This window comes from Theropithecus gelada, chromosome 6, assembly GCF_003255815.1.
Source record: "Theropithecus gelada isolate Dixy chromosome 6, Tgel_1.0, whole genome shotgun sequence".
Classification (NCBI taxonomy): Eukaryota; Metazoa; Chordata; class Mammalia; order Primates; family Cercopithecidae; genus Theropithecus; species Theropithecus gelada.
Window position 1 is genome coordinate 151,156,194 of NC_037673.1, and position 15,728 is coordinate 151,171,921.

A 15,728-nucleotide genomic window follows, 5' to 3' on the forward strand; every position below is an offset into this window, starting at 1 on the left:
AATCAACATAATTACTCATTTTGTTTTATTTCACAGTATGTCTACAGTCTTTTTTGTGGTCTTTTTTTTTTCCCCCCTTTTTTAAAGAGATAGGGTCTTGCTCTCACAGGCTGGATTGCAGTGGTGTGATCATGGCTTACTGCAGCCTCAACTGCCTGAAATCAGGCAATCCTCTTGCCTCAGCCTCCTGAATAGCTGGGATTACAGGTGCACGCCACCATGCGTGGCTAATTTTTAAATTTTTTGTAGAGATGGAATCTTGCTGTGTTGTTACCCAAGCTGGTCTCAAATTCCTGGGCTTAAGCCATCCTCTCACTTCGGCTTCCAAAGTGTTGGGATTACAGGTGTGAGCCATTGTGCCAACCTCTACATTATTCTTACAATACCTCCACTACCACTGAAAACAGTTTTTCCACTAATACAGTCAAATAACTCTATCTTCAAGTCATTTGAAAGAATCTTTGTGTGGTTACACATTTAAATTTATATATATTCATTTTATTTTGCTCCCAAGTTTTAGAGATTGTTTTCTCCCTACCCCTATAATTTTCTAAGTTGTTTTACATCTGCGTAAAACATTTACATGGTTCTAGAGTTTCCGCATGGTATAGTCATAGAAGTCTGACTTAAATTCTGTCAGGCCAGGCGCGGTGGCTCACTTCGGTAATCCCAGCACTTTGGGAGGCCGAGGCGGGTGGATCACAAGGTCAGGAGATCGAGACCATCCTGGCTAACACGGTGAAACCCCATCTCTACTAAAAATGCAAAAAATTAGCCGGGCGTGGTGGCGGGCACCTGTAGTCCCAGCTACTCTGGAGGCTGAGGCAGGAGAATGGTGTGAACCTGGGAGGCAGGGCTTGCATTGAGCCGAGATTGCACCACTGCACTCCAGCCTGGGTGACAGAGCAAAACTCCGTCTCAAAAAAAAAAAAAAAAAAAAAATTTCTGTCATATACACCCTTTCTTTTCTTATAGGCAAACTTTTTAGAACCTTTCCATTTAAGAAAAAAGCAAATGCTTCTATATGTATTTGTATCCTCCTTCTTTCTTAGGTAAATGGAAATATACAACACATGCATTTCTTCAATTCTTTTTTGTCTTCACTTAATATATCTGGGAGCTAACTGCAAAGTAGCAGTATCTAATAGAAAGATATTCCTCATTCCTGTGTACAGTTGCATAGTTCACCATTGTGTGGAATGCTCCATGGTTTTTTCAACTGCTGCTCGTATAGATGGGTGTTTTGGTTGTTTTTTTGAGACTGGGTCTTGCTCTTTTGCCCAGGCTGGAGTTAGTACAGTGGTGTGATCAAAGTTCACTGCAGCCTCAACCACCCAGGCTTCCAAGTAGCTGGGACCACAGATATGTGCCAGCCACTATGCCCAGCTAATTTTTTTTTACTATTTGTAGTGATGGAGTCTCGCTATTTTGCTCAGGCTGGTCTTGAACTCCTTTGCTCAAGCGATGTTCCCACCTTGACCTCCCAAAATGTTGGGGTTACAGGTGTGAGCCACTGTACCTAGCCTGCTTTTTTTTTTTTTTTGAGACGGAGTCTCGCTCGGTTGCCCAGGCTGGAGTGCAGTGGCCGGATCTCAGCTCACTGCAAGCTCCGCCTCCCGGGTTTACGCCATTCTCCTGCCTCAGCCTCCCGAGTAGCTGGGACTACAGGCACCCACCAGCTCACCCGGCTAGTTTTTTGTATTTTTTTAGTAGAGACGGGGTTTCGCTGTGTTCGCCAGTATGGGCTCGATCTCCTGACCTCGTGATCTGCCCGTCTCGGCCTCCCAAAGTGCTGGGATTACAGGCTTGAGCCACCGTGCCCGGCCTAGCCTGCTTTTTTGATTAATATTTTGTGAGTTTATCCACCTCAGCACGTGTAAAGTTGGTTGGCTTTTTTTTTTTTTTTTTTTTTTTTTTTGAGGCAGAATCTTGCTCTGTCGCCTAGGCTGGAATGCAGTGGCGCCATCTTGACTCACTGCAACCTCCTCCTGGGTTCAAGCGATTCTCCTGCCTCAACCTCTCGAATAGCTGGGACTATAGGCGCATGCCACCACACCCAGCTAATTTTTGTATTTTTAGTAGAGATGAGGTTTCACCATGTTGGCCAGGATGTTCTCTATCTCTTGACCTTGTGATCCGCCCACCTCAGCCTCCCAAAGTGCAGGATTATAGATGTGAGCCACCGTGCCCGACCTGTAAAGTTTTTTAATGTCTGAGAAGTGTTCCATCAAATGCATATGCTGTAAATATTTAAATTGCCTATGGGATGGCAAGTTAGGTATTTTCCAGTTATTTTCCTACTCTAGTGTTACTGTGAATGGCTTTTTGTGCAAATATTATACATACTGCTGCCTGTTTGTGCAAGTGTTCTCTAGGGTAGATTACTGGAAGTAGGATTGCAGGCTCAAAGAGTAAAAGGGCAGGTGTATTTTTTATGCTGGTACCTCCTACAAGTTTGAACATCTCACATATCTACCAGTCGTGGAAGATGGTGCAAATTTTCTTATACCAAGCTCAGGGGAACCCAGTTGTCCACCATTTCCAGGATCTTTCTGTCCGAGATTTTCTTCTTAATCCCTTGTTCCTCCTCCCCTGCAGGCCCTAAAAGACAGCAAGGTGGTGGAGATCGTTGACGAGAAAGTTCGTAGGAGGGAAGAACCAGAAAAGTGGCCTCTTCCTGGTCCCCCAATAGTGGATTATTCACAGACTGATTTCTCCCAGCTTCTCAACTGCCCTGAATTTGTTCCCCGTCAGCACTACCAAAAGGAGACAGGTAGGTACCTGCTGGCATGAGGATTGCACTTGTCCTCTGGGCAACAGTCCTCCTCAGGGCTGGCAAAAGGAGGAGGACTGGAGGGATGAGGACTTCACCTTTCCACCCTTTAGAGTCAGCACCTGGCTCTCCTCGTGCAGTCACCCCAGTGCCAACCAAAACAGAGGAGGTCAGCAACCTAAAGACACTACCCAAGGGCTTGTCTGCCAGCCTGCCTGACCTGGATTCCGAGAACTGGATTGAAGTGAAGAAGAGGCCTCGGCCGTCCCCAGCACGGCCCAAGGTGGGTGAGGCCTTGTCCTTTGCCTTGGTTTTAGCACTCTGAGCTAGGGTGCTTGAAGGGGATAACACATGGGCACAGCACTCTAGCTCTGAGGGGCCAGCAGGAAATCTCAGTAGTTCAGGATCATAGTGTGAGCTGAAGTTACCAGTAGTGGCTGCAGAAAGGTTGATTTGGCCTGTTTCCATTTCCTGTAGGGAACCATCCTTTAAGGCACCCTACTGTGTGAGTTCCTCAGTGACATTTTTCATAAGGGATCATGCAGCATCTGGCAGCGATGTTTCAGGCTTCTTGATTCTTGGCTCTTCTTTTTGCTCCATCTAAATTTCTGGGGCTACATTTTCAGTGTCTTTTCCCTGAGTATTTCCCCACTGTCACATATGTAAGCCCCTTAGGTCCTCAGAAGAAGGAAGGGAGAGGGAGCAGATGCATAGCCCAAATACGGAGTTAGTCTACACAGGTCTGCTGCACTAGTGGCAAGGAGAGCTTGGGAAGCCTGTTTTATACCTCAGGGCTTCAGTTTCCCCATCTTCAGATGAAAGGAAGGAGAGGGTAGAATATTCTAGAAATAGTTTATATACATAAACAGATGAAGTTCACTGTTAAAGAAGTATTACAATCTCTAACTCGAATTACTACTTCCTTTTTAAGTGCTGAATTTTTCTCCACATACCTGCTCATCCTCACACACTTTAGAGACCTCTGGCCTGGGGCTTGTGAGGAGACTTCAGAATTGACCTTGAACTTTGGGTCTATGGAATTCTATACTCCCTTATCTATTTTCCCACAGTGACTACCTCTCATCTCCTTTCTCTCACCTGCCTGTTCATACGCAGAATTGCCCACAGTTGCGGCTTCAGCCCTTAAAAAGTGTTGGAGATCGAGCCAGAGACATGAGGAGAAAGGTAGTAAGTAGATAAGGGTCTTGCAAAGTCCAGGCCTACAAAGTTTTCTTTGAAACAGGGGTCAGACTTAGTTCCCATTCCAGAATTAGAGCCACTACTCCAACCTGGTCTATCTTAAACCTTAAAAAAAGATAGGTTTAGATTTTTTGTAGGAAGCCCTTGGCACAGCAGGGAATCTACTTTTGAATAAATACTGTGAGTTTAGACAAATGCTTCTCTCTCAGCATCTCATATTCAGTCTATCAAAACAAATAGTTTCTCTTTGCTGAAGGCACCTTATTTTTTCTTGCCTTTGGAACAATGGTGTTCTTTCTGCCTAGCATACTGTGTCCCTATCTTCATCTGGCTTACTTATGTTCATCCTGTGGTAGTCACTTCTTGAAGGAGGCCTTCCCTAACCATTCTTAGTCACAGTTGACTAAGCTCCTTTCACTGTGTGCTTCCACAAACCTGCTTATAGCCTTTACCATACCACAATGCACTTGGCTGTTTGGTTGACCTTCTCCCACTGAGCTCCCTAAGTAACAGGGACCTTGTCTTATTATTCTGCTTTTAGGTTTTTCATACAAAGCTTAGGACTAATGGGTATTCCCTCATTTATTATATAATTGAACATCTGCTATTACCAGATCCCCATCTAGCTACTGAGTATATAATGGAAAGCAAGGCAACTGTGGATCATGGAGCTTTCAGTTCATTGTGAGATTTTGAGTAGATGGATAAAAGGATGAATCAACCCCATGAACTACTGTGTGTCCACTCCTAGGCTAGGTGCTATGTAGAATATAAAGGTAAATGAGAGCACAGTTCCTGCCTATAGAGAATTCATCATCTAGTTGTTTGTGCATGACTGTGATATGAGCTGTGAGTGGAGGAACCTGGACTTCTATGAGACATCCTTTATCATAGTCATAAAGCTGACTCCCAGGATGACACTTGTGACCTGCTGGTGTTACCGGGTCTTGAACAGTCTCATGCTGAGGGGCTGGAGCCTCCCTCTCATGGAATAGCTACAGAATCTGGGCCAAGGACCTCCGGTGATTCCTTTTCCCCTTCGTCTGTCCTATTTTAGAAGTCAGAGGAGCCCAGATTTGCCCACCTGACCTCTCTGCCTCAGCAGCTGCCCTCCCAGCAGCTGATGTCCAAGGATCAGGATGAGCAAGAGGAACTGGATTTTCTGTTTGACGAGGAGATGGAGCAGATGGATGGGCGGAAGAACACCTTCACCGCCTGGTCTGATGAGGAATCGGACTATGAGATTGATGACAGGGATGTCAACAAGATCCTCATTGTCACCCAGACACCACATTACATGCGCCGGCACCCAGGGGGGGACCGCACAGGCAACCACACCTCGCGTGCTAAGATGAGCGCCGAGCTGGCCAAGGTCATTAATGATGGCCTCTTCTACTATGAGCAGGACCTGTGGGCTGAGAAGTTTGAACCTGAGTATTCCCAGATCAAGGTGAGGCTTGGACATAGCAGTGAGTGTGGAGCCTGGGGTGCCTGTAGTGTACAGAGAAGAGGAAGATTGATTAGCTGTGCAACTTGAGGCAGGTCTTTATAATTCAGAGTCGCAGAATTTTTATATATGGGAAGGGGATGATGACTGGTATCTAGCGGGGGCATTAGGAGTGAGGGGTGATGTTTAAACACTGCAAACTCTTCAGGTGAGGCAGGGGTGATTATTATCCTACCTGTGGATCCATAGTTAATATTATGAAAGTTGGCTAGACACTTTTGTGGGGAATAGAATAAAGGGTTAGATTGTTATTTCTAGTCTTAAATATTTAGGCGTCTAAAAATTTAGAAGCCTTTTAAGAAGCTTGTGTTGAGTATGGAAAATGGAGAAGAGATAGGTCTTTTGAAAAATTGCTGCTGCCTGGAAACAGTCAAAACATCTTTGTTGTAGGATTTTACAGAGTAGGTATTTTTGGTGGTAGGTTGTCCTAGGGTGAGCCCGTGTAACAAGTAGCAGTGCGTTTACTGGAAGTAAGGAGGAAGGAGAGTTGCCCAGCCACTGTGTGATAAGGCAGTAGCAGAAAGAGAGATGGGGAAACACTGGAGCTTTCAAGGGAGAGTCTGTAGTGAGTTCCTGAGGAACTCCTGTAAGTCTGACCTCAGTCTTACTACAGGGAGGGCAGGGCAAGTACTGTCTTTTTCTGGGCTAGCACACTTGTGCCAAGGTACCTGGGGTGAGGAGTGGTGACTGGGCAGCTGAGAGCCTGGGGACCAGAATTCCATGTATGTTGATGTGGGAGCTGCCCTCTCCAACTTCCTGCCAGTCTTGGTTCCTTAAACAGGCTGGAACAGCTTCCTTACTTACATCTTTCCCCACCCATCTCATAACCTCTGCAGCAAGAAGTCGAGAACTTCAAAAAAGTCAATATGATCAGCCGGGAGCAGTTTGACACACTGACCCCTGAGCCCCCTGTGGATCCCAACCAGGAAGTTCCTCCTGGGCCACCTCGGTTCCAGCAAGGTGAGAAGCAGACACCTGAGATCCTGACATGGGTGAGAGGGTCTGGAGCCCTTGGACTAGGGGCTATCCAGGGGTGGATGCTACAGGCCTTTCCTTGCTTCCTGACTCCTCTCTGTGCCACTGCAGTTCCCACGGATGCCCTGGCCAACAAGTTGTTTGGTGCTCCTGAGCCCTCCACCATCGCCCGCTCTCTACCAACCACTGTCCCAGAGTCACCAAACTACCGCAACACCAGGACCCCCCGTACTCCCCGGACACCACAGCTCAAAGACTCAAGCCAGACATCACGGTTTTACCCAGTAGTGAAAGAAGGACGGACACTGGATGCCAAGGTGAGGCATTTCTGTCAGGCTGCTCAGAGTCTTGGGCCTTCTTGATTACATTCCAGTGCTTTGCTTCTCTCCTTTGCCTTGTCTGAGCCAAGGAAGTGCCAAATCCTTTACCTGCTCTCTGTTCTGAGGCTGGTGGGCTTGCCAAGCCTAGGATTAGGTGGCCACATCTGCAAAATATACTGGGTGTGGGAGTGGTGGCCCCATGTAGATAAGGCCTAAGGAGGATTGACCAGGTATGAGTCCTTGGGCAAATCACTTCATTCCCAAACCTTGATTTCTTCACCTGTTTGAAATAGGCATACCAGTTCCTAGCTCACCACTGTGAACATTGTAAGAGAATGAATATGAAAATGCTATTGTAAAATGTGAGAGATCATGCCCATCTTAGTCCTACAAGTGCTTGATGCTCCTCAGAGTTGTAGGAGTACAAATAGTAACAAACCCTGGGCTAACCTTTGCAGATGCCTCGAAAAAGAAAGACAAGACACAGTTCAAACCCACCCTTGGAGAGCCATGTGGGCTGGGTGATGGATTCCCGTGAGCACAGGCCCCGTACTGCTTCCATCAGGTACCTAGGGCAGTGGGGGAAGAGTGATCAGGCTGCCTGTGGGATGGGTGGGCAAGCATGAAATTGACTGGACCAAGAAGATTGGTCTGAAAATTAAAGGGACCCTCATTTAAGAGATTTTCAAAAAAGCAGTGGTGTGGAAAGCTCAGCCCAGGACCTGGGAACGAGGTGGAAAGCTCAGCCCAGGACCTGGGAACGAGGTGGAAAGCTCAGCCCAGGACCTGGGAACGAGGTGGAAAGCTCAGCCCAGGACCTGGGAACGAGGTGGAAAGCTCAGCCCAGGACCTGGGAATGAGGTGGAGGCTTTTTTCCTAAAGAAGTGGTGTGGCAGTCACATGAGACCATATTTTCATACATGCAGAGAGAAAATCTCTCTAAATTGGTTTCCAAGCCTGGATGTCTACTTTCTATCTGAGGAAGGATAGCCAGGTGGTGGAATAAACAGATTTCTGGGAGTCTCTCTGAGCCTACTGTGTCTTGGGAGGCTACCTGAAAAGTTTTAAAAATTAAAAAAATACATATTTATTGGCCCCAACCTATATCTACTGACCCTGCTTCTTGGGGTAGGACCCATGCTCTTTATTTATTTCAGTAAGATGGCCCCAGTATGTGTTTCCTGTTTCCCAAAGCAAGCTTTGAGAGCCACCTACCTATGCTGTCTACTCCCTGCAAAGATGGCACAGACTGCAAATAGGCATGCTTTTGAAGAAAATAACAATTGATCTTTGAACAACGAAGGGCCTGGGGTGCCCACCCCGCACACAGTTGAAAATCCGTGTATAACTTTTCACTCTCCAAAAGCCTGCTGTTAACCAGAAGCCTTACCAATAACATATAGTGAATTAGCACATGTTTTGCATATTATACGTATTACATACTGTATTCTTACAATAAACTGAAGAAAAAATGTTACTAAGAAAACCACAGGGAACAACAGACACTGGGGCCTACTTGGGGGTGGGGAGAGGGAGGAGAGTGGGTGCAATTTACCTACGTAACAAACGTACACACATACCTCTGAACCTAAAATAAAAGTTAAAGTCAAAAGAGAAAATGTTTACTGTTCAGTAAGTGGAAGTGGAATCATCATAAAGGTCTTCATCCTCGTGGTCTTCACGTTGAGCAGGCTGAGAAGGAGGGGTTGGTCTTGCTGTCTCAACAGTGGCAAAGGTGGAAGAAATCTGCGTATAAGTGGATCCATGCATTTCAAACCCATGTTGTTCAAGACTTCACTATAGATGGGTTGACCCGTGGTGGCTCATTAAGGAAGGTTAAATGCTCAAAAGTTTATAAATGGTTAAAAGCTCAAGTTTTATCATTGGACACGTTTCTGCCATTAAATAGTCTTATGACCCTGGATGAGTCTCCTAATCTCTGTAAGCCTCAGTATCCTCTGTAAAACCCTCTGAGAGTTAATGCAGAGTTAATCAGTCCCATGGATATAAGTTAAAGACCTGTAACTGGGCCTCCTTGTTTGATACTCTCTGAGAGGGTGGATCTTGGCTGACAGAACGAATCAGAGGGACCCCTCCTAACCTTATGGTGGGGCTGCTGTGGGGTACCTGGTGACAGTATTTTTTGTGGTTTCTGTAGCTCCAGCCCCTCAGAAGGGACGCCTACAGTTGGCAGCTATGGCTGTACCCCTCAGTCATTGCCCAAATTCCAACATCCTTCCCATGAACTGCTCAAGGAAAATGGCTTCACACAACACGTCTACCATAAGTATCGTAGGCGCTGCCTTAATGGTAAGAAGTGAGGGGGGCAGGGGACGATCCTCTGGGGCCCCTTATTTAGACCCAGAGTGTAAGGGTTGGGGGATATGGGGATAGGTGACTTTTTTCTCTGACTTCAGAGCAAAAAAAGATGGGACATTATAGCGAGAAGGACTGAAGTTAGACTTGGGCCAGGTAGTTTTAAGCTGTAGGAAGCTAGGGGAATATGGCACTCACAACATTTGTGTTCCTTGATCTTCCTCTATTATTAAAACTGTCAATTAAGTATTTCTGTATCTCTGACAAGACTACTGACTCAGCCATTGTCAGGTCTAGTCCACTGTCCATCACAAAAGGGTATGTAAGAGGTGGCATATGCTCTCTAGAACAAAGGTTGCCAAATTGTAGTTTGTGAGTCAAATCCAGCCAGTAGTCTGTTTTCATATGGCTTTGGAGCTAAGGACAGTTTTTACATTTTTAAGGGGTTGTAAGAAAAAAAGATTTGTGACAGAGACCATATGTCATCTATAAAGCCTGAAATATTTGTTCTCTGTCCCTTTACAGAAGTAGTTTGCTGATCCCCCCTGCAGATGATAGTGTAAGGAAAGAGCCTGTCTAGATGCTCTTGTCTGTCCCCCCTCTTTTAGCATTCTGATTGGTTTTGTGCATCTTTACAGCCAACCTGTCTTGTCACCTGTAGTTACTACTCATTCATCTCCTTTCATTCAACAAAACATGGCTGCTAAATTCTTGATTCATCCACTTCACTTCTCTCTTTCCTACTTTGTGTGTAATAACAGCTTTATTGTGATATAATTTATATATGATGCAACATACCTGAAGTATGCAATGTAATAGCTCTAAGTATATTCATATAGTTGTGTGCCCATCACCAGAATCAATTTTAGAACATTTTCATTACCCCCCAAAATGCTATGCCCCTTACCACTCATACTCATTATACATGCAAACTACTCCCCATCCCCAAAATCCTACCAGTCCTATGAAACTACTAATCTACTTTCTGCCTCTAAGGATTTGCCTATTCTGGACACTTCACATAAATTATACTGTATGTAGTCCTTTGTTACTGGCTTCTTCCCCTTAGTATATTTGGTATACTGACAAATACACAGCAAGGTTCATGTCATAGCATGCAGCAGTACTTTATTCTTTTTATTGCCAAATTGTATTCCATCATATGGATGTATCACATTTTGTGTATCCATTCATCAGTTGTTTGGCATTTGGGTTGTTTCTACTTTTTGTCTATTGTGAATAATGCTACTGGGCATATTCACATACGGGTTTCCCGTAGACATAGCTTCTCCTTTATTTTGGATGAAAGAGTATTATTTCTGGGTCATGGGGTAACCATGTTTAACCCTTTGACAAAATTAAACACTGTTTTCCAAAGTGGAAATTTTGGAATTTTATATTGAAATATAAATTTTTATATTGAAACATAAAATTTTCATTTTATATTTCTAAAAGCAGTATGTGAGGCTTCTGGTTTTTCACCTCCTTCCAACACTTGTTATTGTTTGTCTATTTTGATTTACTTTTATTAATATTTATTTTTGAGACAGGATTTTGCTCTGTCACCCAGGCTGGAATGCAGTGACTCAATTATAGTTCACTGCAGTCTCGAATTACTGGACTCAAGCAATCCTCCTGCCTCAGCCTCCTGAGTAGCTGGGACTACAGGCATGTGCTACCATACCTATCTAATTACTGAAAGTTTTCTGTAGAGACAGTGGTCTCACTATGTTGACCACGGTGGTCTTGAACTCCTGGCCTTACGCAGTCCTCCCTCCTCAGCCTCACAAAGTGCTGGAATTACAGACGTGAGCAACCTTGCCCAGCCAAGATCCTTTTTTAACTGGATTGTTTTCCTAATTATTAAGTTGTAGGAATTCCTTTATCAGATACATAATTTGCAAATATTTTCTCTGATTCTATGGGTTATCTTTTCACGTTTTTGATGCGTAAAAATTTTTCATTTTAATGATACTCATTTTCTGTTTTGTTGCTCGTGCTTTTGGTGTTGTGTATTTTTTGATATTACTGTTATGTACTTGTGAATATTGTAGGACTCTTTAGGTAAATTTGGTAATGAGCCAAATACAGTTTGTTAGAATTTCCAGACAATTTGTTCACGCCTTGTCTTGTCTCGATGGCACTTGAAAGCAGTACCAGTTGAGGTGAAGAGCTAGACTGCCAGCCTGGTTGAGAAGCTGCTGCCACCTGCTTCTGGAAAAGTACAGGCCCAGCTCCCAGCATCAGGGCCTGTTGCAGAGTGATTAGTGCTCAATAAACATCTGCTGAATGACTGAGTGGCAGATGATGAGTGAGGGAATTTGGAGGTACAAGAGAAAGGACCAAGTCTTAAGTTCCAGAATCCTTTGTCCCTGAAGCAAGGGCAGCCTGAACCTGAGACATGTCTTTCCTCCTTTCCCATCAGAGCGGAAACGCTTGGGCATTGGCCAGTCTCAGGAGATGAACACACTCTTCCGCTTCTGGTCCTTCTTCCTCCGAGATCACTTCAACAAAAAGATGTATGAGGAGTTCAAGCAGCTGGCTCTGGAGGACGCCAAAGAAGGCTACAGGTGAGCAGGTTTGGGGTGGGGGACTTTGGCTGGTGCTTAGGGATGGTATGGGATCCCTAGTTGGTCTGCTTCCAGAACTGTAGTTGGAAATTCCTTGCATGTGTATTTTCATTCATATACTTGATGAAAAATTTGTTTTTAAATGAGCAGTATATTCACATGGTTCAAATTTCAAACAGTTTAAAAGGTTATGTAATGAAGAGTCATCTCATCCCTGTCGCCCACCCATCTGGTGTCTTTCCCCACAGGCAACCAGTATTAGAATCTTATGGTTCCTTTATAAAGGACCCTGTGTAAGTAAGTAGGTATCTGTGTAATCTTCCATGCCACTACCACTCCTTTTGTTTACATAAAAGCTGGCCTATGTTATAATATTTTCTGCACCTTGCGTTTGTTTTTGTTTAATACTATATTTTGGAGATCATTCTATATTTGTACATAATTAACTTTTCTTGTTCTTTTTTTATAGGCTGTAACATGGTCTTATACTATATGGATGTACCATGATTTATTTAGTCTCCTATTAATAGATACTTAGGTTATTTCCAATATTTTGCTATTAAAAAAATCTTAAGAGTCCTTTTTTCCTGGCTGGGTGGCTCACGCCTATAATCCCTGCGCTTTGGGAGGCCAAGGCAGAAGGATCACTTGAGCCCAGCCTGGGCTCAAGTGATCGTTCTGCCATAGCAAGGCCCTGTATCTGTTAAATTAAAAAAAAAAAAAAAAAAAAGACCTCCCCATGCCCCCACCCCTTCCCTGATTTTCAATGTAAAATGTGCTGTCTGTAAACTACTTGAAAAAAGACAAGTTTGGAAAAGCTGATGAAAACATCCATCATTCCAGAGACAGCAAGTGTTATTCTGCCATTAAGCTTCCTAGTTTCTTCTTGGCATATTTAATGTATTTAGCTCACCCTGTAAAGTTTGTGCTCTTCCAGACTTTGTATGTATGTGTAGTTGTATAATATACCTATTTGTTTACAAAAATGGACTCACGGGATCATTCTACGTCTAACATGCTCAAACATGTCTTTTCCATTTGATAATATATTGTAAGCATTCTTCAGTATCCTTAAGTATATATTTATACTATTAATTTCTAATAGCTTTTATTACCCTATTGTGTAGATTTACTATGATTTTTCTTGCATCTCTCTTCGTTGACATTTGTATTTTGCTTAATAATGCTGCTGTAAACAGTTTTGTACATCTGTTAAGATCTAAATCTGGGCTGGGTGCGGTGGCTCATACCTTTAATCCCAGCACTTTGGTAGGGCGACGCAGGCGGATCACTCGAGGTCAGGAGTTTGGGACCAGCCTGGCCAACATGGTGAAGCCCCGTCTCTACTAAAAATACAAAAATTAGCTGGGTGTGGTGGCACATGCCTGTAGTCCCAGCTACATGGAAAGCTGAGCCAGGAGAATGGCTTGAACCCGGGAGGCAGAGGTTGCAGTGAGTCAAGATCGTGCCACTGCACTCCAGCCTGGGTGACCGAGCAATACTTTGTCTCAAAAAAACAAAAGATCTAAGTCTGCAGTTTTGGCCATTTCCTTGGCATGTATCTTTTTTTTGGAGACGAGTCTCGCTCTGTCGCCCAGGCTGGAGTACAGTGGCACAATCTTGGCTCACTGCAACCTCTGCCTCCCGGAGTCAAGCGATTCTTCTGCCTCAGCCTCCCTAGTAGCTGAGATTACAGGCACCCACCACCACATCTGCTAATTTTTGTATTTTAGTAGAGATGGGGTTTCACCATGTTGGCCGGGCTGGTCTCGAACTCTGGTCCTCAAGTGATCCGAGTGCCTTGGCCTCCCAAAGTGCTGGGATTATAGACGTGAGCCACTGTGCCTGGCTGCATGTGTTCCTTGAAGTGAAATTTCTGAGTCAGATAAATGAACAGACCTACTAATTGGCATGGTTAAATGGCTTTGCAGAGTTCTTATACCAGAGATTGGCCAACTTCTTCTGGAAAGAGTCAGTAAATACTTTAGGCTTTGTTGGCCATAAGGTCTTTGTCGTAACTACTCAACTCCGTTCACTCTGTTACTGTAGCAGAAAGCAACCACAGACGTTTCGTAAAAGAATAGGAGTAAACAAATGTCAGTGGCAGGGGGCTGTGTTCGTTGACCCCAGGAAAGCTCTGAACATTTTATGCTGGACCCACTTAGACTAGCATTCTTAAAGCGTATATGCTGTTTTTTCAATACAGAAATAACACATTGTTTAAACTGTTTCATAGTTCGTCTGTTATACAGGCACATTTCCCATTTTACAGATGAAGAAACTGTGCCCTGATTTCACTGACTTGTGTTCTACAGATATGGTTTGGAGTGCCTTTTTCGATACTACAGTTATGGCCTGGAAAAGAAGTTCCGGCTGGACATATTCAAGGATTTTCAGGAGGAAACGGTGAAGGACTATGAAGCTGGTAAGAGCCAGAGTTGGATCTGAGTGAGGCTTGGTCGTGTAGGCCTCCTCTTCCCCAGTTCTACCTGGGTCTTTCTGTGTTTACACAACACCTCCCTCTCCTCTGAGCGTCTTTATCCTCAGCAGCTCAGCTTTTATGTACCTCTCCCTACAGGCCAACTGTATGGGCTGGAGAAGTTCTGGGCCTTCTTGAAATATTCCAAAGCCAAAAATTTGGACATTGACCCCAAACTGCAAGAATACCTCGGCAAATTCCGACGTCTTGAAGACTTCCGAGTAGATGTAAGTGAAACTCTTTCTCTCACCTTACTTGTCCTGGAAAGAAAACTGGACCAGGAATCAGGATACTTGGATTCTGGTCCAGCTGTGCCCCTAGCCGAGGAACCCCTCTCCCTGCTTCCCACAATTTGGGCTTTCGTTTTTTTCACCTTTAAAATGGAGAGTGGCCAATGAAGGCTAGTTGGAGATAGTTGTATGGTTGCTCCTGCTTTCCCCTTCTGTGGTACCATCATAATGCTCTCTCTCTCTCCTGTCTCACCACCCTCCTTGCTATTGTGCCCAAGTTAGCCACTACTAGTTGGTCAGGATGGGTATCCAAGATACACACATTTGTTCTTTTTGGAAAAGGCCAATTCCAACCCCAGTTTATAAATTAATGCCCAGGTCTCTATGTTCTTGGAGCAGCACCTCAACGGTGACATCCAGTGGCAGGGCTGGGTTATTACTGCTGGGTATATCAAGGGAAGATGGAGTGATTTAATTGTTTCAGCAGATACTGATTGAATGTCTCTGTGCTCAGTGCTTTGGAGATAAGGGAAAGAGACTCAGTTTTTCCTTCTGAGAGTTTATAATGTAGTAGAGATGTCTGTTTGTCTTATTCCCTTCAAACCTTTTAGCAAAAGGGCAAATGTAAGTAAATGACAATACTAGCCCTTACATTTTGTATTAGTCTGTTCTCACTCTGCTAATAAAGACCTACCCGAGACTGGGTAATTTATAAGGGAAAGAGGTTTAATTGACTCACAGTTCTGCAGGGCTGGGGAGGCCTCAGGAAACTTAAAATCTTGGCGAAAGGGGAAGCACATACATCCTTCTTCACATGGTGGCAGCAAGGAGAAGTGCAGAGCAAAGAGGGGTAAAAGCCCACCCCCCTTTTTTTTTGAGATAGAGTCTTGCTCTGTCACCCAGGCTGGAGTGCAGTGGCACGATCTCGGCTCACTGCAACCTCTGCCTCCTGGGTTCAAGTGATTCTCCTGCTTTAGCCTCCTGTGTAGCTGGAATTAGAGGCACACACCACCACGCCCGGCTAATTTTTGTATTTTTGGTAGAGATGGGGTTTCACCATGTTGGCCAGGCTGGTCTCGAACTCCTGACCTCGTGATCCACCCACCTCGGCCTCCCAAAGTGCTGGGATTACAGGTGTGAGCCACTGCGCCCGGCCCAAAAGCCCCTTATAAAACCATCAGATCTTGTGAGAACTCACTCATTATCATGAGAACAAGATGGGGGAAACTGCCCCCATGATGCAATTATCTCCACCTGTTTTCTCACACAACATGTGGGGATTATGGGAACTACTATTCAAGATCTAGATTTGGGTGGAGACACAGCCAAACCATATCACATTTATTATTTTAAAACTG

At 44.5% G+C, this 15,728-nt stretch overlaps 1 protein-coding gene across 3 annotated transcripts in view; it reads left to right on the forward strand.

Moving 5' to 3' along the window:
- LARP1 (La ribonucleoprotein domain family member 1) overlaps positions 1–15,728 on the forward strand; it is a 106,837-nt gene that overhangs the window by 86,149 nt on the left and 4,960 nt on the right. For 2 of the 3 annotated variants that reach the window (XM_025389335.1, XM_025389334.1), the window contains exons 9-18: positions 2,599–2,773; positions 2,887–3,056; positions 5,031–5,423; positions 6,317–6,440; positions 6,567–6,772; positions 7,234–7,340; positions 8,934–9,085; positions 11,517–11,661; positions 13,977–14,086; positions 14,240–14,367. In XM_025389335.1, coding sequence (XP_025245120.1) covers positions 2,599–2,773; positions 2,887–3,056; positions 5,031–5,423; positions 6,317–6,440; positions 6,567–6,772; positions 7,234–7,340; positions 8,934–9,085; positions 11,517–11,661; positions 13,977–14,086; positions 14,240–14,367 — 1,710 coding nt within the window. Of the gene's footprint in view, positions 1–2,598; positions 2,774–2,886; positions 3,057–5,030; positions 5,424–6,316; positions 6,773–7,233; positions 7,341–8,933; positions 9,086–11,516; positions 11,662–13,976; positions 14,087–14,239; positions 14,368–15,728 lie in introns of all 3 variants that reach the window. The other variant, XM_025389333.1, reaches the window with a different exon arrangement.